Here is a 26,160-nt window from a genome sequence, read left to right on the forward strand (position 1 = left end):
ATGTGTTAATATAGATGAGTTAGCATTTAATTCATTAGTGGGACAAAAACAACTAAATATGGGCTACATTAAACATTTATTCATTTATTTAAATAGAAAAATAATTATAGAAAAGTTTAAAAATAATGGCTATATCGCGAGAATAAGGACATGTGTAACCTCCCTCCTGCAGTATACACAGGTAACCTCACCTAGCGGTAACCTCACCTAGTGGTAACCTCACCTAGTGGTAACCTCACCTAGTGGTAACCTCACTTAGCGGTGACCTCATCTAGCGGTAACCTCACCTAGCGGTGACCTCACTTAGCGGTGACCTCACCTAGCGGTAACCTCACCTAGCGGTAACCTCACTTAGCGGTGACCTCACCTAGCGGTAACCTCACTTAGCGGTAACCTCACCTAGAGGTAACCTGACCTAGAGGTACCCTCACCTAGCGGTAACCTCACCTAGAGGTAACCTCACCTAGTGGTAACCTCACCTAGTGGTAACCTCACCTAGCGGTGACCTCACTTAGCGGTGACCTCATCTAGCGGTGACCTCACCTAGCGGTGACCTCACTTAGCGGTGACCTCACCTAGCGGTAACCTCACTTAGCGGTAACCTCACCTAGAGGTAACCTCACCTAGTGGTAACCTCACCTAGAGGTAACCTCACCTAGCGGTGACCTCACCTAGCGGTAACCTCACCTAGAGGTAACCTCACCTAGTGGTAACCTCACCTAGCGGTAACCTCACCTAGAGGTAACCTCACCTAGTGGTAACCTCACCTAGCGGTAACCTCACCTAGAGGTAACCTCACCTAGCGGTAACCTCACCTAGCGGTAACCTGACCTAGCGGTAACCTGACCTAGCGGTAACCTCACCTAGCGGTAACCTCACCTAGAGGTAACCTGACCTAGAGGTAACCTCACCTAGCGGTAACCTCACCTAGCGGTAACCTCACCTAACAACAGAAACACAGAGCGAATTGAAAAACGGCAAAGCGTCAGGGAGACGAAAATGCTGAATATCTCAAAAAGAAAAAGAGAGGGTACCATGAAAGTCACATTGAGTTCGGCTTCATAGAAGCAATGGACAATGGGGGGGTCGCCAAAGTTTACAATGGTAAAAATGTGGGTCCCTCAAGAAAAAGGTTGGGAACAACTGACATATATTTATATATTTATTTCTTTTTTCATTCCTCATAATGAGCTCTTTAATTGAACTCACTTGTTTCCTGCCCCTCAGGACTGTGCAAGAGCCCTGCGGCTTTTGAGGCAACAGCCTCTAAATTAAACAGGCTTTTATGTGCTACTTTGAGGGGCTTTTGTGTGCATGTGTACTGTGTGTGCTCGAGTGATTTTTGTGGGGATTGAGCATCCTCCTGGTGCAGCAGCAGCAGCAGCAGCAGCCCTCCCCCTCTTGCAGCCTCTCCAGCAGAATGCCCGACATGCAAACGGAAGCAGGCGCTACCATTTTGAAATACAGCACCGCCTAGGTAAGATGGTAGATCCTTTTATTTTATCGCCTTTTCTTCAGTATTATTCTCATCCGAGCCGCATGGGAGGTAAATAAACCCGGTTCGTGTTAAAGCTCCGCTGTTTCTGACGGGTATGTTTTCGCCGCAAATCCTAAATAGACCGTGTTGTTGCACGGAAATCACTCGGTGTTGCACTGTATTCATTCCTGTACGGGGAAAAAATGTGTCTGTTGTTACACTGTATCGATCTTCTATTGAGAAGCAGTTGTTGCATCCGGTTTTATCGAACATTGTTGCGTATTTTTAGAGTGAAATAAGTGTTTTTATTGTCCTCTTTATGCCCTTTTCGCCTTGTTTGCTTTGGACACGCGAGCGAAACCATTATTAAAGCATCCCGTCTCGCCATTCACATTTTTTTTTTAACATAAACTGTAATTTAAGCTGTTTTAAGGAACTTAACTAGTCATTTTTCCTCGCTTTTAAATGACCCGAGCGGTTAAAATATGTTGACTCAGCCAGCGTCGTGCTGCGTCATCAAAAAAAAAAAAAAAAAAAAAGCCAGCTTCCCCTCTTGTTATGCCTCACATGAACCCAGTGTTAATGCAGCAGCCTATGTAACACAGTGATACGCTCATACACACACACAGTTCAGAGGCTTCTAACCATTTCCGTTTCCACACATTTTTCTACACGAGCAGTAGTTTCACATGAGGTGGTTGTTCAAGTAACCGTGGCAGCTGACCGCAGCCTAAACCAAAAAATAGAAATGTCATTCTCTGGTGTCATGTTCCACTTTGCCCTTTGATTTACAGCCGGCCATAAAGGTTGTTCAGGAGCAGGACAAGGTGGCGACCAACCTGTACAGACGTTCCTCGGTTTGACTTGTGTGTAAGTAGCTTTGGCATGTAGGATAACCTAAATTTCAAGCTCTTTTTTTTTAAACGCAGCGTTAAAAATCAAGCGTTTTAAGGGGTTTGAGCACCCATATTAACACAGGATTTTCTAACTTGCTTCAAAAAAAAAGTTGTTCTACGTTTTCTTCAAAGCCACCAGACTTCATTGACAAAAACTGTAATATTACCTCGCTGAACAAGGGTATCGCTGATCTACTGCTGCCTCAATATGTATCATGTTTGTGTTATTGTGCGACTTTTGTGAAAGCATAATAACCCTTTAAAACACTAAATTCAGTCATCTTTGAATACTTTTTGGAAAGCGGCTGAGTGTTTTGGCTCTGCCCACTAGTTAGTTCCCCTCGGTATCTGTTCCCATACAGGTACTTTTGTAGCGACTAACCAACGGAGTTCAAATGTGACAACAGTCTGACGCGGCAAGCAGTCTTGCCAATTTACCGACTTTGTAGCTATATTTAGCGACTATTCAGACTCCTCTAGCGAATCTCTTTTAAGAAAGCGACTCACGACAAATCTAGCGACTTTTTCTGGTGTTATTGGAGACTTTTGGAGACTTGTTCTTCTTAACGAGTAGCAGGTGCTGTCCCAAAGCACTCACAAGCGGCCCAGTCCTGCAGCAGTCTCTCCCAGCAGCAGTCAGAGCAGGAGATGTTAACCCCTCAGCGTCCAGTCTGCAAATGTCTACCCCAGACAGGTACTTTCTGAGCAGCTAACCAGTGAATTTGGGCGGATCATCTCTTCCAAGCCACACCCATAGCGGCTCACTAGAGGCAGAAGTACCTGATAGAAACGCGCCTAATAATACAAACTAGCCAACTGAGGAAGTAGTAGACCAGCAACTTCTGTGTTCTGCAAACTACAATCAGTGTTAAACAGCTTCACTTCCTCCTTCGTAAACTTTCTGTTCAAGGGAAAGGTGAATTATAAATAAAGCGTCCAATTGATATAGATTTTTTTAACACAGAACTTTCCTAATTTCCTCCTCACTCACTTCTAAAACAAGTTGTTCTGTGCTCTGTTCAAAGCCACCAGACTCCATTGACAGAAACTGTAATTTTACCTTGCTGAACAAGTGTATTGCTGGTCTACCATTGCCTCAATATGTTAGTTTGTTTGTGTTATTATGGAACCTTGGATGAATCCAAACTAACCCCTTTTAAAACACAATAACAGAAGAGCAGCAAAATGAATATCAGTTGTATGCTACATTTATAGTTCACCTTTCTCTTGGACAGGGAGTTTACACAGGGGGAACTGAAGCTGGGCTCCCTTCAGAGACACCGGAATCCATTGACAAAAACAGTATTTTTTATTTGCTGAACACAGAAGTTTCTGCATTTAAATCACTCCAGTATTTGCTATATTTATAATATATTCACAGTTTTATGTTGCTGTCAGATTGGACAAAAACAGTAATTTTAGACAGATGATGGCTATGGCTGCCTCGATCGTTAGTTTTTTTGTTATTGTGTGAATTTGGTGCTTTAAAGGGTGAGGGATTGGATTCACCAAAGTTGCACAATAACACAAACTAACTAACCGTTTGAGGCAGCCGTGGAGCAGCGATACACTTGTTCAGAGAGGTAAAATTCCTATTTTTGTGAATGGAGTCTGGTGGCTTTTGAGAGAGCTCCAACTTGTTTTAGGAGCGATAAGGAGGTAAATGAGGAAAGTTCAGTGTTCAAACAGGTGCTGGAACTCCTCAATCACTTGATTTGTAATATGGTGTTTTTTAAGTGCTTGGATTTTGAATGAAGTGCTTGAAACTGCTTTAAACTTAGATTATATAAGATGCCGAGGCTACTTACAAACAGGTAACCCCCTATAAAATAATTCAAATAATGTTGTTTTGTGTCACTCTTCTGTAGAACGCTGTTGTAAAATAATAACAATAACAATAATAAAATAAAATAATCACTATACTGTATATATTGTACATAAATATATAATTTACAACATCTTTACGGTGCTGGAAAAGCTTGAAAATGAATGGAAAGTGCTTGAATTTGACTCTGGAAAAGGTGTAGGATGGGTCCGTATGAAGTCTTGAATCTTTGGAGAAATCCTACATTTTAGCTATTATATTTTTGCTATAGGTACCTTGAAAGTGCTTGACTTTTACTTTGCACTGTCACTTTAAAAAGCCGCACAAACCCTGAAGTTAAAGCAGCTTTTTTTTCTATGACAAGCAGAGTCTGAAAGATGATTTCAAGCCTGTGAGTTTACACGCAGAGCTCGCTCTTGTAGGTAATGATGCAAAAAGCTGCAACTAATTATTGTGTTCATTACAGATGAATCTGTAGATTACTTTCTTGATTAATCGTTTGGTCTCCAAAACATCAGAAAACTGAGAAAAAAGCCTGTTAAAATACCCCTTAGAGTCTTAAGTAACTTCATCAAATGTCTTATTTTGTCCAACCAACATTTTCAGATCCCAAAATATTAAACCCACTCTAATATGAAACTATATAAAGCAGCAAATCCTCACATTTGACAGCCTGGAAACATCACATTATTGGCATTTTGTTTTGCTTTAAATCACAACATAAACAAGTAATTGATAGGCCTCTCCTGTACTAAAGACTAATAGTTTTTTTGTTGATATTAATTGACATAGCTGTAAAACTGAATTTCTCCACAAATAATCAGTTAAAAGCACCACTTTAAGGAAGAAAATGACGTCATTAAGCATGAAAAAAGGATAAAAATGACAAGAAAGAAAGACCAAAGTGGCCAATAAGACACCTAAGCTTTAATTGCATATCAAAATAGTTACATATTAATTTTCTGTCGATTTAATACTCGTTTATTTGACTTAACGTTGCAGCTCTGTTGGTGTAAAATGCTCCTCCTCCCCGCCTCTCTCCTGTGTATGAGAGTGACTCATAGCTGTATAGGTAATTACAGTTTCCTCTCAAGCCAGAGTGAGATCTTAAATGAGATCCTGCGTTAGAGAAAAAAACTGCCTTTGCTGCATTGTGATATTCACTGTGTTTCCTCCGCTCTGTTTTACATAATCAGAGTTTATCTGAAGTGAGCGGCCAGCTCAGAGGCAAATGTGAGGCCTGTGTGGTTTTTAATTGCTGATATTTGAATGTTAATCTGGCTGCTCACTCGTGTACCGAGGTTCTTTATTACAGTTTCCTCCAATAAACTGCTGCATTTGGTTTTTTTACACGTTCTTTGTGTGCTTAAAGGGACAGTCAGGATTGTTTAGAAGTGGGGTTGTATGAGGCTGAGCTTTACTGCTGCAGCAAATGTGTTTCAAAAAATCAATGTCAGTTTAATTGTATGCTATATTTAGAATATTGTCACCTTGCCCTGGAATGGAAAGTTTATGTGAGGTGAACAGAAACTGTTATCGATGCTCTCTTCAAAGCCACCAGACTCCATCAACAAAAACACTGATTTTATCTTGCAGAACACAGGATGTGCTGGTCTACTGCTGCCTGGATCGGTTAGTTTTTTGTGTTATTGTGTGACTTTAGTGTTTTAAAACAGCCTGTTCGCCCCTCAAAAAGGTCAATATAGGTTGTGTGTGTACACGCAGTGAAAAACGATCGATATTGACATATTTCACCTACCGCTACTTAAGTTACGTGAATCACGTTTTTGAACATAACTTACTTAACTTACTTTTTTTACGTAACTTGCGGTAGTCACATGACCCTTGTAACTACTTCACTTCCGGCATTTATGTACATATATTTACTGTTTAAACTGTCTTTTATAATGCCTTACCCGGAAGTTTTTTCAGGTCAGTGGTTTTACAACTTAAATCCACAGAAACTGCAGCCTTTTTTACCACCACAAATGTACGTGTGTGCTATTTTTAAAACGTACCGCAATATGTATAAATGTGTTGTAATTTGTGTTACAGACACACAACCTCCTCTGCCGTTTATGTTGGAGAACTTGTTTTAAAGGTTAGTTTGGATTTACCAAAGTCACACAACAACATTAACAAACTAAGCAATTAAGGCAGCAGTCGAACAGCCATTCCCATTTTCTGTGCGGTAAAATCACTGTTTTTGTCAATGGTGTCTGGTGGCTTTGAAGAGAGAATATAATGGCATCTCTTTCTGCTATATAAACTATAGAATTTTTTTTAGGTGGACGAAATTTTGCTAATCTTCCATGCTGGTTGGTACTCCTCTAGTCTGTAGTCTGTTTATCCAAACTGGAGGCATGCTGACCGCCATCCACTGTAGTTAATACTGAACTGTAGAGGTGGGGAAAAACTGATACAGGATAGTATCACTATATTTTGCTTGGCGATATTATATTGGTTCATGGCCGCCAAGTATCGATATTTAGCGCTCTGACATCAGTATTTTTGCCGTTTTTTAATTTTTCCTGGAGACCGTATCGGGCTAATTTCTAGGAATATTCTGGAGATACCATGTGCGTCAGCATATCGTTTCGGGAAGATGCTGTGAATTTAGGCTATTTTTTAAGTTTCATTCAAAAAAATTGACAGCAGCGAAGCTTAAAGTTTTGAAAATTTGAGAAAACGCTGCATTCATCTTCCATACATGTTTGATATCAGTTCAGTTTGACTGAATACTTTGTTGGTCAGTCTGTGGGTTTGACTCTCATTGTGGAGAAAGACTGAAGTGAGATGAATAGACTGAGAATTTTTTTCTTATTTGACAAAACTATTCTTGATTGAATTTAATTTTGTGGACACAAAATGCAGTTTAATAGTTAATATCGTATTGTGACTCAAGAATTGGGATAAAATCGTATTGTGGAGCCTCTGGTGATTTCTTACACTATTTAAGAGCAAAAACTCATTGGCCTGAAACCAATGCAGAAGTGCCTTAAATCTGCATTCTTTCAAATGGCCAGCAGGGGGCGACTCCACTGGTTACCAACAGAAGTTTACTGACACTAATGCTGCAATCGTGAGTCAATTATTTCTTAGTTTTTAAGTTTGTAAGTTTTTATCAATTGTTGCACATTTATCTAGTAAAAACGCCAAGAATGGGTATCACTATACTCACCATATCACAAAATGCTTAAAATCGCAATAATATCGCAATAATATCGCATCGGGACTCAAGTATTGGGATAAAATCGTAGCGTGGGGCCTCTGGGGAATCCCACCTCTACTGAACTATCCCTCTAATGTTGCATTCTTACTCTTTTATTTGCCTTATCTCTGAATAAAAAGCAGCTTGTTTCATGTTGAAGAAAAAGTTCCTTTTTTGTTCAAAATAAGAAACAGCCAACTCCTCACAGACATTTTAAATCCCTGAAAAAGGAACTAAACCGCTGGCTCAGCTGTACTGCAGTCAGATAATTGCACCCCAGCACTTCCCTCTCTGCATCAGACTTCCGTGGAGCCAAAGGTGTGGCTTTGTCTGTGGCAGCTGACTATTGCTCTGTCGTTAATCCCCCTCTCTTATCTCCAGCCACAGTCAAGCACATCTCTCTCCTCTGTTCCTCTGCAGCGCCATGGACAAGAGCCACACAGTGAAGCTCTTCGTGGGCAACCTGGCGTTGGACACCACCCAGGAGGAGCTGTCCGCCATCTTTGAACCCTACGGCCAGGTGGTCAGCTGCAGCGTGCTGCGACAGTTCGCCTTTGTGCACCTGCAGGGTGAGGGCGCCGCCGAGAGAGCCATCCGGGAGCTCAACGGACGGGAGTTTCGCGGACGGAATTTGGTGGTGGAGGAGTCGAGGGGGAGGCCGCTGCACTCCACCAAGGTGTTTGTGGGTAATCTGAGTGGGATGTGCACCACTGAGGACCTCCAGCAGCTGTTCCAGACATTCGGAAAAGTTCTGGAGTGTGATAAAGTGAAAGGTGAGCGAAAACCCATGTAATAGTTTTAGTAGAAATCCTAAATTTAGTGAAATCCTGCTGTAGTGCAGAGACCATATCTTAGTTTTTTCCAGATTTAGCTTTTGAGTCCAACCTCAACTTGTTAGTGTAAAAAAAACAACTTGTAAAGATTGACAAGTGGCCATCTTTTTCGTAGAAGTAATAAGTAAGTGTGCGTGGCAAAGCCACTGTGATCCTAACTGTTCTCCCTGCGCTCAATGACAGCCAGGCATTCCTCTTCCGCAGGCTATGCCTTTGTCCACATGGAAAACAAAGAAGACGCGCTCCAGGCCATCGAGGCCCTGCACGGCACCTCGTTTAAGGGCCGCCCACTGTCTGTAGAGCTGTCCAAGGTCCAGCCCAGCAAGCAGGCGCCGACAGGAAAGATCCCCTGTGTTAACTGTGGGAAGCAGGGCCACTATGCTGGAGAGTGCCCTGTGGGGAAGCCTTCTCTGGAGCAGTACCAGAGTCAGGCGGCGGTCCTGGCTGCTGCAGCCGCCGCGGCCGCCGGCCTGCCGCTGCAGGTCCAGCAAAGCGTGCACAACTCAGTCTACAACACCTCCACCTTTGATCCCACGTACGCCGCTCTCACTGGGATCACCACGGGAACACGCACAGATGGAAACCCAGTGAATCCGGCTGTTTACGGTGCTCTTGCCAGCCAGGTGTACGGTGCCAATGTTGCCAGTCAGCTTTATGGAACGGTGGCAAATCAGGCAGCTCTCACAGCAGGCGCCACGCAAATGTACAGCTCCATGACGCCCAACATCTACGGCCAGATGGCGGCGACTCCGGCGGCTGCTGCTGCGGCCGCGGCTGCCGCCTACTCACCTCAAGTTTACACCCCGACAGTGGCCAACTCCCATGTGTATCTGACTGCCGCTCACGGATTAGATATGCAAACGGCAGCAGCGGCGGTCAACCCCGCCTACAGTGTAGCTCCGGCAATTTACGGCGCCGCCGCGCCGGCCTACGCTCATATAAGCGCCATGGGAGCAGCGGACCCTACGACGGCCATCTTCGAGGCAGCCAGACAGGCGCATTACTTCGCCCAGGGCCAGCAGGTGATGGCCGACCAGCAAACGGTGGCGGCCGCAGCAGCAGCGGCCGTGGCAAAGTCTGGTGAGAGGGACCGCAGCCCCCTACGGAGGTCAGTTCCTCTGCTACCAGACCCAGTGATGAAGCCGTTCATGTACCAGAGAGCGAAGCCACGGCGACCCCTGCTCCCCACGCCGGCCGGCCGGGCAGCAGAAGAGGCAGCAGAGGCTGCAGAGGACCCCATGGCCAGGTAGGACGGGGTCTTTGAACCTCTGCGCCATCAGACACTGAAACATTCCCAAAACATCTTTCTGTTCCTCCACTATCTGAGGCCATATTTACACCTGGCATTAAAATGCATCACATATCCTGAATGTATCTATTTAAGTTATGTTCGTTTCTCAGGAAAGGCAATAATGTTTATGGGTCAATTTTAATTATTTTTAATTATCCAAATTATCATTAATAACTCTATTACTTACCATTTCAATTAATATTTAGTGTGCTTTACCTCTCACAGATCAGGTTCAATGAGGATAATTCTCTCATTTTTCATTTAAAAAAAATGCATGTTAAAACTTTTTTATGTACATTGGAAAGACCTACATATAAAATACAATGGTTTTACATGACATTCATTTAAAAAAAATGGTTTTTAAATTTTTTCTTTTTACGATTTGTTTTAGATTTTTAAACTTTGTAATGGGTCAATTTAACCCGCAACATAACAGGAGGGTTAAACTAATAACTCTGACACCTGATTAAAATTAGTCTGAAGTGTCCACATTGAGATTCGATTGTCATCCGATTGCCGCTTTTTACGTCTCCTCCATAGAAAAACGGCACTCGATGTGTCCGTGTCGTCACCCATAGGTTTCTATTAATTATGTATAACTTATGCCTTAATATAAAGTCATGAACAGGGAAATGAGCTATCAAGACCATTTTATATGGGTGTCAATAACGATTGACCTGGTTCTGCCTCAAGTGGCCAGTTGAGGAACTGCAGCTTTTGGCAGTTCCGCGTTGGCTTCACTTTTCAGTCCTGTAAGTTATTTTTTGGCCTTTTTTTATTTGATAGTGCTAGAGATAAAGGCTGTGTTCCAAGGACTAAACCTTCATGCTATGCAATCTACCGATGAACCACCGGGACACCTTAAAATCCGGTTTTGAGATGTTTCAGAGGTTATCCAGCTACGAGCACTGGCCGATCTCACCTCAGGTCCAAGTACTGAAAATACACGGGGCTGCATGGAGATGTTCTTCATGACTGGGCAGTTGTACGCTCCATGGCGTCTGGACCCGTAAATATCGTGTTTGTAGCTTTTGTATGTGGTTTAAAAAAACAATTGCATTTACACTTATGTTCAACAGGCGTGTTTCCACTGAGTACTTTTGGGTACTTTTTGGAAAGCAGCTAGGTGTTTTGGCCCTAGTTAGCTAGTTAGTTCCCCTCGGCCTCTGTTCCCATGCAGGTACTTTTGCAGCATCTAACCAACGGAGCTCCAATGTGACGTAAATAGTTCTGCGACACTTACGTGATTGTTCAGCTACAATCTTGACCGTAACATTAGGGACCACTTGTCAGCGGTCTTTCTTTCTCCTTTGGTGTGGCACTGTTATGTTGTGGTTGTGTCGAGTTCTACTCACGCCATATCCTGCCTCAACTCAGTCGACTAGTTCGTTTGGTTCAATAGCGGCTCAGAAAGTACCTGCCTCGGGTAGGTACCTTTCTGAGGTGCTACCTGAGCCGCTAACCAGTGGAGTTGGACGAATCCTCTCTCCCAAGCCACACCTATAGTGGCTCACTAAAGGAAAAAGTAATGGAAACGCGCCTACTGTTGTCACAATTCGTTCCAAGACAACCTCCAGGGGTTGTTTGGCTGTAATTTATGGTGCATTTACACATGTATTTTCATGTGATTCGATAGCAATCGGATCACCCAAAACACATTTTAATGGCAGGTGTAAAGGAGATCTGATTAATGTTTGTTTTAGTCAGCCTTTTACAACCTTGTAGTCACATCTTTCATGGTTAATTAATGCTTTAATTGCATTTCACATGCTTCTTTTTCACTTCATCACTACCACTGTGTCCCCCCTCCTGCCCCCCCTCCCCTCTTCACCCCTTCCTCCCTTCTCTTAGGTACTATGCCGAGTACTACCAGCAGCTGCAGCAGTACCCTCAGTTCCAGTACGCCTACCCACCACCCACCGCGGTGACGGCCATCCCTGGCATGCCGGGAGTGTCGGCGGTGTCTGCGGTCCCCACCGTCTCCGCGATGTCCGCCCAGTCTGTCGCTGCGCTGGACGCCCTCAGGCCAGTGGTCCCCACCGCCGCGGCAGTGGCAGCCGCCATGGCTGCGCCAAGGGTGTATGAGCCGCCGTTGCCGCCGCCCACGCGCAAGGAGGCCATCCTCCGCCGCCCCGAACTCTCCCTTCACACGCCTGAGCCCCCCTTCCGATAGTCGCACACAACTCTCTGCCCCCCCCACCCCTCCCCTCTTTGCCCTGAACCCCGTCTCCTCTTCCACCCCAAACTTGACCACCTTACAGCAGCTGTATGTGTGTGTGTGTGTGTGTGTGTGTGTGTGTGTGTGTGAGTGTGAGTGAGTGAGTGTGTGTGTCTCGAGACAGAGGGTTTATTAACCTGCTTTACGAGGGTCCTGGTCAGCTAACCGTGGTCCTGTTTGCACACACGCAGTGCAGCCACGAAAGGGAGGCTCTCATCTGTCGTATGGGCATTCTTGTTGCTTCTCAGTTTTACTTTGTTGTTGTGCCACTCTCACACTTGTGCCAGTATTAGACTGACCCGGTCGGTCGTTTCATATGCCTTTATTTCCGCAACCCAGTTATGATTTTCTACGGCCAAAAAATCTACGATAAAAAAACTTTTTTATCAGCCATCCTCATTAGGCCTAGATGATCAGTCAGGGCAGCTAATTTGAAACCTTTTTTGCCTTATGTTGGAGAGTTTATATTGTAATCAGATGGGACGTCAGAAACACTCTCATTGTGTTCAGGCTGCACTGCATCGTGTCCAACAGAACCAAGGTTGATGTGTTTCGGGGGGAGGGGGTGTTTGTCCTGAATGTGACGTGTGAAAGAGAGAGACACGTGCAGGCCTCTGACCTTGCAGCGCACAAACGCAGCAGCTTAGACTGCACCTTGCAGAAAAAAAAGTAAAGCACACATAATACGTACTGTAATGTATGTTTGGATCTCTCCTTGACCCCCCTTTTCCCCCACCTGTACTCTAACTACAACACTGGAAGACGCTGCCTCACCTCCCTTTCTCTCTCTAACTACAGCTGCCTACCTCTCACAATAAATTTCAGCGTAGAGTCTCTACCACCCGGTTTAGTTCCTGCACCTCGTAAAAAGGCACAGGGTGAGCAGTTTGAGGAGGGAGGAGCCAGATTTTTGTAGATATTCAGTCCTCCTACTGTTTGGAGGAGAAAAAATAGTGTGTGTTTTGTTTGTTTTCGTGCAGTTTACATGTAAGACAAGTCAACCTGGGGGTGTAATGAATTGTAAATGGATCAAAAACCCACGTGTGACTACTGAACGAGCTGTTTACAGAAGATCTTTACACTGCGTCCTATTGGGAATCATGACATGTGACAATTATGTGCCTATAAGCTTTGAGTGAAGTGCATTAAGTGGAGGGATCTCCCATTTTTAAGTGCTTTTTTTTATCATTTCAAAGGGGGAAGGGGGGAGTAACAGGAGCCTCCTCCCTCCCCGGAGCTTAGTACTCGTGGACTTGCACTCCTGTTGTAGATTTGTTTTTATATCATAAAGGTTTTTTAAAAAAAGCCACAAACTGAGACTGAGCCTCGCAGGTTCATTCATTCGCCGCTGGTATTAAGCAGGAACGACAGTGATAGCACCAATGAAGTGCGAGATGGGGCAGTGTCTTCCAGTTGCCCCCTATTTTTTTCCAAAAAAAACAGACCTGCTTCAGATTGTAATTGCAAAAAAAATAAGTGTGTGTTTTGATCTGGTTACTGGGTCTGGTCGGTAGGATTTGCTGCAGTTTGAGGCACTTTTTCTCATCTCAGCAGCAAACTGCCACCCTCTCGGTCCAACAACACCTTAAAACAACCACTTGGAGTTTTCCTGCGACTATTATCTGACAGCGGTCTGATGCACACACAGACATACCCTCTGAAATCACCTTACTGCCTCGCTGTTCCCCCCTCTCCCCTCTCCCCCTGTGGTTTTTAGTGGTTAAGTGACTTTTTGCATCTCACAGTGTAATCTTTCTGTGTTGTATATACAAACACATACCAGTTGCATCCTTTGTAGAAATTGTGGTTTGCGAAATGTCTTGTTTGCCATGTTTGAGACCGTATTTTTTAGAGATTTAATTTTGCCTTTTTTTTTTTTTTTTTTAGGAAAATACACACAAAAATCGAAAAAATCGGCATGCTTTTTATTGAGAATATGTATACTATAATCATTATTATAATAAAGAATGTTTGGCTGACTACTGTGGTAAAAGAAAGCAAAGGGTTTGGACATTTCCCCTTCTTGTTTATGTTGTTCTTCTCCACTATCTGTTTCTCTTGTGTAAAATGACCACCAGACCCATTTGACTGGGGACCCATGGGGACACAGGTGTAGATGCTGGCCCAGCTTTGCTCTCTTTGGTCAGGGTAAGTGCGGGTTGGTGCTCCTTTCTCTCTCCAGCCTCTCAAACTGGGTGCAAACTTAAATTTATTTGAAGGGGGTTTGCACTTGAACAAATGCACTTCATTATTTAATCCTGGCTAGAAAAGGCCTTTTAAATTGACTTTTTTCACACTGTGGCATCATGTTGAGAGCTGGGGAGAGGCACACAGATAGAATGGCCTGGGTGCATTTTGATCTGTGGAGCAGTCCTGTTTCTGGGGTTGATGGGTGTGCGTCTGGTCTGGTCTGGTCTCTCCCCTGCTGCACCAAATTCTCCCCCTTCCGTGTGTCTCTGTGTCCACTCTACTCTCAGAACCTGCATGTGTGATAATCTGTAACTCTGCCGCAAAAAAAAAAAAAAGAAAAAAAAGAAGCCCCGCGACAGTCCAGCTCTGAACTAACTATCTCAACTGAATTAGGTCACCGGGCCACCTGGAACGGCCAGCGTGCAGCCGTGCGTGAGCGTGGCGGCGTGAGCCATGGGGACGACTTTTAAGCGCGACGCCACCACCGCAGTGGGAACTTGTTCTCTCTCTCCTCACCACCAAGGTAAATGAAAAACGAAACAGAAACAAAAGCACTGACCTCTCCTCTCCCCCCCACCTGCCGCCCCTCCTTTGACTGTGCCTTGACCAAACACTCCCTCTCCCCCGCCCCCCTCCCCTCCTCTCCTCCGCCATCACCACTCCCCCCTCCCCTCCCCCACTCCGTAACTTCTCCTCTGCTGCAATGGCAGTGCCATCGGTGGGGGTGGCGGGTGGGGTGGGGCTAGGACACCTTCCACAAGACTGAGTCCTGTCTCGCATCAGCATACAAGACTGTGTCCTTCTGTCCCGCTGGTGTCTGAGTAAAAATAAGTGTGTGTGTGTGTGTGTGTGTGTGTGTGTGTTATGGTGCGTTCACACCAGGTGCAAAGGGAGTATTTCATGTGGCAAGATTACATACAAAGTTACGCGTCAACACAGATTTTGTGACTTGAAATTTTTCACCATAATAACTGAAAATCCACACCCATTCATTGTGTATTGGAAGCAACTATCCTTGCACAAAGCATGTTGGTGATGCGGACCAAGCAATCGCAGGCGTAGGTTTACACGAAATTATTACACAAGGTCGCTGTGTCGTGAAAGCTTTAAGTGTTTCCTGCATTACAAAGCCCTGATCTAGCCAAACTCCATTCAGAAAACAAACATTGTTTGCCTTTCGTCTCGCGGACAGACCTGAGAAAGCATGAATTCAGACTTTTTATGCATCACCCTTTTGATTGCAATTAAATCACAAAATATTTGTATTTTTGGCTCATACTGCTGTAGTATTGCCATAGTGGCAGTCATCCAGACACAGTTCCTGGAGGAGGTGTCTCCGGCCACAGCAGCGTTAGATTTTTCCCGACGCACCAGGTGCAAAGCAAGTATTTCACGCTACAGTTACATACAAAGTCAAGAGTCAACACAGAATTTGCGACTTGAAATTTTTTACCATGTCAGTGCATGCCCTCTGGATAATCACTGAAAATCCACACCCATTCATTGTGTATGGGAAGCAACTCCTTCCCTGCACAAAGCATGCTGGTACATCTTGCGATCCGGACCGAGCTGACCAAGCAAGCGCAGACGAAGGTTTATTCGAAATTATCTCATAAGGTCGGCTAGAACAGTAACGCTGTGTCGTTAAAGCTTTAAGTTTCTCCTCCTACATGGCGTAGCCCTGATCAAGCCAAACTCCATCCAGAAAACAAGCATTTTAAAAGTTGTTTGCTTTTCGTCTTGTGGACAGATCTGATAGAGCACAAATTCAGATTTTTTATGCATCGTCATCATGATCTAGTTATTTCGGCATCCTCTGGATCTGTTTATTGCAATTTAATCACAAAATATTTAGATTTTTGGCTCATACTGCTGTAGTGCCATAGTGGCAGTCATCCAGACACAGTTCCTGGAGGAGGTGACTCCCGTCAGAGCAGCGTTAGATTTTCTTCTAGTGCATCTTGGACTTCTACAAGAATTAAAAACTGGCAAAAGTGGTTATTTCAGCCACTGTCGAGGACGGAAAGAACTACCGGAGTTGTTTATACTGGCTAATCTCTCACAGCTATTGTTAATAAGCACAAATGTCATCCCACGAACAAAAGGTTTGATTGGTGTGAACACAGCGTAAGAAGAAAGAGAGCATGTATGTCTGAAGTTTTTGGGTGGTGTTTTATTGATTGGTGAGGCTTGGCACATGCGGACACACCCTTACCCCCTCCCCTGCCCGCTAGTCAACTCCTCTCCACCGCCGTATTCGCCGCCCTCACCGCCCACCCCCTCCCATCTTCTGCCCCCTACCTCTTCCTCCCTCCTTCTCCTCCTCAACCCCACCCTACTGTCCCTATGCGCCTCTCCTCTCCGCCGTTCACACACACACAGCGCTTTCTCCGCCGCCACCGCCGTCGCCACCTTGGATCTGGGTTCGTGGCTCTGGCTCGGACTCAACTTCCCAGAACCACCCACCTGACCCAACCTCCCCACCCTCCTTTGTTGCCGTAGAGGCCTGGGCGTGCCAATGGACAGTGTTATGTGCCGCCGGACTCAGTAACATGACACAGAGAGACTTCAGTGTTGGACAAGTCGCTTTGCTAAAACTGTTGAATGCTGGGTTTGCTCCACACGGCTGTGGATGGGATCTTAACTCCCGTTTCCCAAAATAACCTCATTAGATTTTAAGTGATTAATCAAACAATTTTTTTATCTTTGGGTCCCTCACAGCCTGTGTGCCAATCAGAAACGTCCTATAAGATAGGCCTTAGGTATGAGGCCAGTCTGACCTGTAGATTCTCAATCTCAGGGTTCCTATAGGACTTTTCTGGTACGGCAGCTCTATTCCTCTAATACTGGGATCAGCTGGACTGGCTGGATATGTGCTCTGAGTGTGTTTCTACCTGTTAAGATTGTCCCTGTGCTGAGATAGAGAGCTTAACCCTTCACACACAATCCCACACTCCCACCCAGGCTTTTTAGTATGTCAAATGAGTTGTCCGGCATTTGCTCTGACAGCTGCGAGATGGAGTCAGCACCAGGAGGGCGTTGCCTTCTGTCGGCCTAACAAACAAAAGGAAAGGGAAGAAGAAGGGTGAGAGGGAAGAATAGATGAGTATAAGGTGAGTTGGTAGCGGAAGGATCCTCTGTCCAAAGCTGCTTCCTAACCTCACCTTCCTGATCTTGGAGGACCCCATTGTTGATCGATATTATAGATGTACTGGCCAGAACCTTATTCTAGAAAAGACATTTTATTGGCCATAGTCTATCCTGATAACGCAGCTTTGACTCTGAGGTCCATCTTTGTTTACTAAAATGTAGAATTCCACTGAAACTGATTGACTACAGACATTAGGAGTTTTTGGACCAAACTGTTCTGGGGGGCTCCTCCAAGAACTATATAGGCTACCTTCTACTATAACCACTTTTTTTGTTTGCATGAGCACTGCCAACACTAATAGAGATGTTGGCTGTCTAGCATCTATAGGCTTCATTTCTGTAACCAGTGTAGCATGAAAGCATGGCAGAATTAGCTAGATAGCTAACTTGCAAATGGCTGACTAGTAAGCTAGCTCACTAATTTTGCCAAGCTTTCATGTAACACTGGTTACAGAAATTGAGCAAATCTGTTTGGTGGTAGTAGCACTTTCCTACAATGTGGCAAGAGTGTGAGAATGAAGTAATAATGGTGGTTCAGTTTTACTCATTTAGTGACAAGCTAGCAGTTAAAAATGGTGGTTGCTACTTTGGCTCCATGGATGTATAAAGAGAAATGGATACAGTATTGAAGGCGAACCTCATTCATTCCTATGAAAGTTGCTTAGTGGCACATTCAGCCCAAAACGTTTTATTTCCATTTATGGAATAAACTGTATATTTAATAGCTTTTTTGCATCTATGGGGCCCATACAACAAGTTCATTAGAGACTTCCGTTGGTCGGCTACTTTTAAAAATAACTTGAATGGGGGGTAACGATTTAATTGTACAGTCTTTCAAAATGTTATTGGACCAAGTGGATCAAATTTGGCGGGGGTTCCAAAAAATTGACTACCAATTTAAATACGTCCATTTCCCAATGTAAGTCTAGGGAAAAAAATCTTTCTGGGCATCATGTGACGGACCCCGGACGTTATAATTCCACCATTTAGTCACTACAAATTAAAATTTGCTCTTTCTGGCTGTTTGATTAGCTCATGGTCGCTCATGGTTCCGCTTGTGCTGGAAGGGTATCAACTCTGAAATACAACTAAGGGGCTTTTTTTTTTTTACTCAACACAATAATAAAGGGGGGATTCCTGGTCCAAAGTCACCGTTGTTTGCTCTCAGGCCCAAATTACTGTACATGTAGTTAGGCTAGCAAAACAATGCAACTCTAACTTAATTTTATTAAAACTGCCCTGGGAACAAAGCAGCTTTAGAGTGAGTAGATAACTCTTTCCCAGCCTCCATGATCAGGGCAAGTGGTGCTCCAATTTTTTTCCTCCAGTCACCTCAGCCTCCCAGCTCTCCCGACTCCTCACTAAAGGCTTCTTCGGGTGCTTGTGAGTCTGGGCTTCCCGTGCTTGGGTGAATGCAGCCTCTTAAACCCTCCTGCTCTGAATTCACAGTCGCACTGTACTGACAGCCACAGCTCGCTGCAGCCTCCTCCCCTACTTCCACCTCCTCACCCACTCTCCCCCCTCTCTCCCTCGCCTTCTGCAGTTTGGACAGCTGAAGAACTCTAGATGCTCTTTATGCACACATCTCTGTATTGTGTTGTTTTCATGGGATCCCACAGGTTCCATCTGTTCTCCTGCAGCAGGTACCAGTGCATCTGGATGAGTGCATCTTGGTTAGAGCACAACCCCATAGACCATATTGCCTTTTTTGAGTTTGCAAGTAGAGATTCAGTAGGTTTAGCCAATGTTACATGACTATTCTAGCTCTTCTAGCACATATGTGAATAACAGATATCTACTGCTGCTCATCGTTCCTTGAGACAGCAGTAAGGTCATACCTAAGCCATTACCTCATCTACAGGGGGATGACGCAACATTTACACCTGCAGAATTTAACCCTCTGATAGAAACGTATGGGTTTGTTTTTTTCTCGCCAAAAATGCGCTTTATTGTAGAAAGAAACTGGCATCATCTTAAGAATTTTAACTTTCCAAGAGTCCTTGAATGGAACATAAGTTATGAAAATTTCCATAGTAAAGTAGCCAAAACAAAGCTTAAAATTGTTATATTTCTGTAAAAATTGAAAAGTCGCCAAAAAAACCTGTTTGTAATAACTAGATCCTGTTAAAAACATAAAATTCTGCTCCTCAGAGACACTGTGAAGCCATGATTGATTCTGCTGAGATGAATGGTCAAATATTCACAGAAAATCTGTTTACACAGAGCTGAGAGGAGAGGACCGGAGAGGTTGTAAAAATGCAACTAGTTCAGTGTTTTTAACATGTGGAGACACAATTTTATTTTTCCAATTTTCTTAACACTTGTCGGCACTTGGAAAAGTGTTGTTACTATAAATTCCATTTTATTCCAAACTTAAAAAAATAATCTATCAGAGAAATTCAACTTGCGTTCTTTTTTTTATAAAAATGATTTACGTCATTATAACTGTGTTATTCTGCATCAGACATTTTTGAGTTGTTTCCACTTCTAGCCATGCCTATGCTGATTCCATAGAGCTGCAGGACATAATTTTGCAGTGAGATACAAGGCCACAGTGAGTAAAATTCAAAAAGCAAAAAAAACACCCTGAAACAGCTTTTTTTGTTGGAGTTCAGAGGGTGAATGCAGTTCAATACACTAACCCTTTGTGTCGACAGTGTATTGACTTGCATTAGACTGTGAGGTGTTCATGTTATTTTGTCCATCCTGTCTGTATGTTTATTAGCAACCAGAGGCCAATCCTGTCTTTTTCTGTGGTACATATTTGTATCAAAAACAACCATAGTTGCATTGTGTTTACAGTGATAAGTCCCTTAGATCAGCCAGTAGCACAGTAACCACAAATAGTCTCTCAGTAGCTAAGCGTCTACAAGTAGGTTAATGGACCAAGCAGAGTGTAGTTACATTTAAATGCCTGATTAATTATAATATACATTATTCTAGTTTCCAAAGACACATAAATGGGTGGCAGAATAATGTGTCACCTCAGATCTGCTCATTTCAGCACAAAGTCCAATGTGACTGGGTGGGATTTAAGTTGCTGTATGTTCGATTTGCGCTAACATGTTTACTGTGAATGACAAATCCTGATATAAACAGAAATGATACTGTAAAATTGTGTATGCATATATATGCCTTTTGATCTGTATTTCTTAAAATGTTCCGAGGCATTTTCAGTCTGCATGCAAATCATGAATAAATTATTTTTTTTCTCATAAAAGCGCCTGAATCTCTTTATGTACTTAAGACAATACAGAGCCATGCAGAATGTCCTGAATGTCTCCTGATAAACTGGATACCTGGTAGTTTATCATGGGAGATAAAGAGTATGCATTTATGTGGTGTTTGTCTGTTTATAGACAGCACCATCTAATCTATGTGTATACTGTATGTTCTGTATTTAAACGGGTAATTTAACAGCTGTATGATGCTGGAAAAGCTTGAAAGTGCTTGAATTTGACTTTGGAAAAGGTCTCTTCAACTGCTGCTTTTTAGTAATATTAACTATTTCTTCCCAGAAGGAAAATAAATGTAGTACTTTGATACATTTGAAACAGTTCTTAAGAATAATTTACCAAACAATTGATTCCTACTCTAGAATCTTTCAATTAATGATATTATATTTGCAATATTTTTTCACTAAAGGAATAAACATGTTTAACACTGAACAGTGAACAACCAGTTTGTTTTTCTGTTGTCCATTTGTTGTAAGTTTGTGGACCAATACACTGTTAAAAAAAAAAGAAATCGTTAAAAAACATTAGTAAAAAGCCTGGCAGCAAAGTACCCAAACACTTGCAGTAAAAAAATCAAGTTATTTTACAGTTAATTTCTTTAAAAAATTCAGTATATATATATATATATATATATATATATATAAACCTGTGGAACAACTAATGCTTTTTTCCTTTAATGTGATGGTAAGTGTTTGGCAACTTACTAAGAAAACAGGAAGTTGCCTTAATTTTACATTCATGCAATATGATTTTTACTTTTTATTTTTACATAGAATTCACTGTAATGTAACTATAAGACAATTATATATTAAGAAAGTATTTGACCCTTTTCTTCTAATACTACTTCAACTTCTACTCCACTATGTCTCAAAGGGAAATATTGCAAGAAATGTAAGAAATTTGAGGTTTTGACTTTTTGTTGGTCAAAACAGACATTGTCACGGTGCCACTTTCAACTCCTGGTAAGTGAGCTCCAGGTATGGCCGCCTGTATTTCTCACTTTTCTCACAATTTTACAAAAAAACAAAAACAGATAAATGAAGAAATAATGAATAAACAGATATTCAGCAGATAAATCTATAATCAAAAATAATCATTAGCTGCAGTCCTTTATAAACTAATGAAAAATAAGCTCAACCAACTCACCATCCAGCTACAGTAAAATCCTGCTTTTACAGCTGTGTATAAGTGTTAATATCATAATATAATTATTGATATGATATTATATATATATATATATATATATATATATTAGTATAACAGTCACATTGGACTCTTTTCTGCATTGAGTTCTTTTACTTTTAATACTTAAAGTATATTTTCCTCCATACTTTTACTTAAATTCCATGTTTAATGCAGAAGGTTTACATGTAATAATGAAAATTTTACAATGTCATATCAGTACTTAGTAAGATTGACATAACGATTTACGATTAGTACCACTACAGGGAAATTTCAAGAGTTACAGCAGCAAAGTGAATAGCAAAAAACAATAAATAGTAGTAGTATAAACAGGAAATTTAAGCAAATAAACAAGTAAAAAATATAATAAAGTATTAACAATTTACAATATAAACAAGTAGAAATACAAAAAAGTATTAACAATTACAGCAAAAATAAAATAAACTTTTACTTAAGTAAAGGATCTGGATACTTCCTCCACCACTGTTAAATATTATGTTGGGGGTAAAATTGAAAAAAAAAAAAAAAAAACCCATCTGATTCATTTCATTATGTCCAGTTATTTTATTCCTTAATTTGCTTCCCTTTTCTGAGGTTTTATGGTCATATAATGTTATATTATATTATGATTTTTTTTATTATGATACTTTGAGATTCATTTCTTTGAGCCTGTTCTGTGGGAGAGGTAGACTGAAACTACAGAGGCCTGGCTTTGCCGTTGAGTGTCACTAACAGCAACAGGTGCATTGCACAGGCCATAAAAACCTCTCTGGGCCGAGGGGGCGTGATTGACATCCCTCCACGCCACTCACAGACCATTTAGCTCTTCCCGCAGGACACTAGCCCGCCTTTTAAACCTTTTTAGGGTCAGAACCTGATACCAGAGCTGTCAGTTCCCATACTTATTGGGGTGCGGTCACGTGTGCCACTTTTGACCAGGAAAGGAGCACCGGGCCAGCAGGGTTTTCTGGTAGTGGGAGCACCACCTCCGCACAGGCACCTCGCACCAGTGGAGTCTGGTCTCTGTCTGCAGCCCCTTACTATCTCTCCCCCCCGAAAGCGAGACCTCTCGTCTCAAGGTGGTTCTTGCCCTCACGGCGTCGTCTATTGCTGATTAATTTTTTTCTTACTATAAGCTGAGGGGGACGTGAAGTCCTAACAGAGGAGGCAACCATGACAGCTGTCGAGACATACAGCAACTCCTATATCATCACCCATGAAGAGCAGTACATGACCCAAGAGGACGACTGGGACAGGGATCTGCTGCTGGACCCTGCCTGGGAGAAGCAGCAGAGAAAGGTACGTTACGCTTGTGCCACCGTGCGTAATTACGCACAGACTGAGCCATGCCCTCACACTGTGAATGAGTGACTTTTTATGCATTTTAACATGACAAATTGTATTTTTTTTTCAATCATCACTGGCCTCATCCTTGTGCATAGTCTAAAACAGTCCAACATGAAACTGGGCATCTGCGCCTGAGCTGTCCTCGCACCTGGCACTTCAGTCCTGCTGGAAGCTGTGTGGGCAGATATTTTAGGCCGTGGAACTTTCTCAGTGTTGTCTTTCAGTTACCCCCGATTGCCTTGCGAAGACTGTCTAAATATAATACCACCCTCCCCAGGCTTTCGCCTACATTTGAATCATAAAATACAGACAAGTTTCAGGGTTTTAACAACTTTAATCCAACCTGGAGCAGGTTGAGCACACAACTAATTGCATTTTTAAAAAATTGGAGGAAGTGTTCCCTGGGGTTATATAAGCACAAATGTGGAGAAATTTACCAAATCTGACAAACCCTTTAACTGTAAAGTAAGTTTTCTTTGCATACAGTATTAAGTCTTTGGGCACATGTGACTGCTGTTTAAAAACAAAAACAAAAAAAACATATATATACATATTTCATTGTATTAACTGAAAATGCAGCAATCCCATGTGCCCAAAGACTAAATATAGTATGATAAGAAAATAACTGTACATCAGTACAATTAAGTATTTGGTATCTATAAACTCATAAAAAGCTTCATATCAAATATATGCACACATTCATTGTAAAAAAAAAATACCCTCGTTTAATATGTAAATATTTAATACACACTGTGTAACATTTTCCTCATTTAAAAAAAAAACAATCCTGATTTTTGATAAAAGTGTGATTTTTTTGTGTGATCTAATCTTTTCAAAGTTATAGGCCTACTGTTAAGTACTTGTCAGAACAAACGTTGTGTCATTTTTCATTATCAGACTAAATATAGTTTTACAGCACAAATAGGTTAACCTCTTAATGGGGGTGAACTGAAGGGAGAGAGAGAAACTTACCTTCAGTCATTTTGATTTAACTCAGTTTTCCAGCTATTTTAGGCAGATATAAGTAGGTCTATGTTTATAAGTAATTAATAGTAATAATTAAAATTAGCACAAATAAAAATCTGCATGTAAAATTGATACTTAATTTCACTTGTTAAATATTTAATACATTGTAAAATAAGTAAAAACAAACAAACATATATTAATAATAATATAAATAACAATAATAAATAAAAACAATAATAAAATCACCAGATAAATCTATAATCGAAAATATTTATTAACTGCAGTCAACTCAACCAACTCACCATCCAAACACAGTAAAATCCTGCTTTTACAGTAGTGTATTAGTGTTAATATAATCTATCTTTATGATATATATTAGTATAACAATCACATAGGAATTTTTCTTTTTTACATTGAAATCTTTAACTTTATTTCCTCCATTTAAGACGGAGATGAATAGGTCTATATTTAATAGTATTCATTTAAATGAACAATTTTACCCAAACAAAAATCTACATTTTACAATTGATACTTAATTTGGCTTGTAAAATATTTATTAAGGTTGTAAATATAGGCCTAAGTAAAAGAAACAACCTAAATATTCATGAAAATAGGCTTTTATTTTTTAACTGGAAGCTGTCAGCCATACTAAACTAGTCGCTTCTAAGGCCACATAAGTACGTTCATACTTATTAGTAATAATTTATATTCACTTTTTACACAACAAATCTGTATTTTAAAATGAATACAGAATTAAGCTTGTTAAATATTAAATTAGTTTGTAAATAAAAGTGGGGGGAAAAAATTCATAAAATAGGCTTTTTTTTTTTAGCCGGGAAGTTGTTGCTAAGCGACATTGAACGTTAACAGGTGCGTTTAATTAGCAGTCTGAGCTAAAAGATAACACAGGTGACGGCTGGCGCAGCTAAACTGGGATTTAAAAAACACCCATAAAGGTTAAAACAGTTTTATAACCTGTTTAAATGTTCACCTGACACATTAATCGTCCTGCCGCCGATATTTTTTTCCGGTTAAATCGAAACATATTCCCAGTTTGCTAGCTTAACGGTAGTTCAGACGTTTGTTTCGCCGCCATGTTGGATAACCATTTTCAAAGAAGTGGTCAGTTTCGGTCCTACTTCACCGCAGAAACATCGGATATCAAGCTGAAAATAGTTTTCAGGTAGATACTTTCTTGTAGTTTATAAGTACCATTAAGTTATAACTTTATTATTTGATATTAAGGCTTCTACCGATAGTAATTGCTGGTGGAATGTAACTCAAGTAACGTAACTAGTATTTCTGTTACATGATACTTTGTACTTCCTCCACCTAATATCAGCTGTAAATATTGAACTTTTTGTCACATATAGTTACTTTTCCAATAATAACACATATTCTGCTTTTGTCATATAGTTATAATACAGTACCACAACATCAATCTACCCAGTAGTATATAAGGTATCTATAATGGGCTCAATACTAACAAACTGTAACACTTTAATACTCTATTCGTTAGTAATCAAAACAAAATAAAACTTTTCATAATAATTTAAGGAGCTCATGTTATACTTTTATAAGGATCCATTCTGCTTAATCAGATATTTTAGTTTTGATACTAGTACATTGAAGTTCATTTCCCAGATGATATTTCTGTACTTAAGTCATATTGTGTTTTTAGACTATGATATTTCTATAGTTACACAAGAAAAAGATCTGAGTACTTCTTCCACCATTTATAGGATTTTAGGCAAGAGAGTTCTGCAACTCCAATGCAGTTTATTGTCACATTTCTAGTATTTTTTGTTTCATACAGTTGAACAGTTATTGGTTGTATGGATTAATTATCCTAACCCACACCTACACTTTATGTGATCATCATTTTTACATTTTAGACTTTTGCATTACATCCAAAATTATAGAGCAAAGATAAAGAAAATAAGATGAACAGGATAACTGACCATAGCAGCATCATTTTTTTAGACATTTCAATATTTTCTAAAGAAATACACAAAAAATATGGTATGGCACACTTAAAGTAAAAGTTGTGACTTTAACCCAACAAGACAGTCAAACTATTAACATACAAACATTTGAATGGTATATTAAATTAAAAACAAGCTTTTTATATACAATAATGGGATATTTCAGATGTATATTGACTTCCTCTTATGCTACCATCTTTTATTGGCTGATTTAGTGGACAAATACCATTTTTTGGTCTTTTTTAAGTTTTTCAGAAATGTGGAAATGTATATATGTATTTTTTTGTGACTCGCCAGTGCTGTTTCTTTTTAATGTTGGGTAAGAGTCTGATACCGGCACAAATATGTGTTTT

At 41.3% G+C, this 26,160-nt stretch overlaps 2 protein-coding genes across 3 annotated transcripts in view; both read left to right on the plus strand.

The window, feature by feature from the left end:
* Nucleotides 1-994: 994 nt before the first annotated feature.
* rbm14b (RNA binding motif protein 14b) lies at nt 995-20,311 on the plus strand. Its single transcript, XM_059354609.1, has 6 exons — nt 995-1,477; nt 2,272-2,347; nt 7,830-8,182; nt 8,447-9,488; nt 11,385-14,464; nt 16,324-20,311. Exons 1-5 carry the CDS (start codon nt 1,315-1,317, stop codon nt 11,704-11,706), a joined length of 1,956 nt encoding a protein of 651 aa, XP_059210592.1. The 5' UTR covers nt 995-1,314; the 3' UTR covers nt 11,707-14,464; nt 16,324-20,311.
* Nucleotides 20,312-22,247: 1,936 nt separating this feature from the next.
* Nucleotides 22,248-26,160, plus strand: part of actn3b (actinin alpha 3b) — a 51,524-nt gene continuing 47,611 nt past the window's right edge. For both annotated transcript variants that reach the window (XM_059354882.1, XM_059354880.1), the window contains exon 1: nt 22,248-22,808. In XM_059354882.1, coding sequence (XP_059210865.1) covers nt 22,683-22,808 — 126 coding nt within the window. In that variant the 5' untranslated portion in view covers nt 22,248-22,682. The remainder of the gene's footprint in view (nt 22,809-26,160) is intronic.

The sequence above is a fragment of the Centropristis striata genome, chromosome 17 (genome assembly GCF_030273125.1).
Source record: "Centropristis striata isolate RG_2023a ecotype Rhode Island chromosome 17, C.striata_1.0, whole genome shotgun sequence".
Lineage (NCBI taxonomy): Eukaryota > Metazoa > Chordata > Actinopteri > Perciformes > Serranidae > Centropristis > Centropristis striata.

Bases quoted from the DNA above. Each gene is read 5' to 3' on its own strand.
- rbm14b (XM_059354609.1), top strand. From the start codon at position 1,315: ATGTGTACTGTGTGTGCTCGAGTGATTTTTGTGGGGATTGAGCATCCT. The intron at 8,183-8,446 runs GTGAGCGAAAAC...CCTCTTCCGCAG, and splicing joins GGAGTGTGATAAAGTGAAAG to GCTATGCCTTTGTCCACATG. The intron at 9,489-11,384 runs GTAGGACGGGGT...CCCTTCTCTTAG, and splicing joins GCAGAGGACCCCATGGCCAG to GTACTATGCCGAGTACTACC.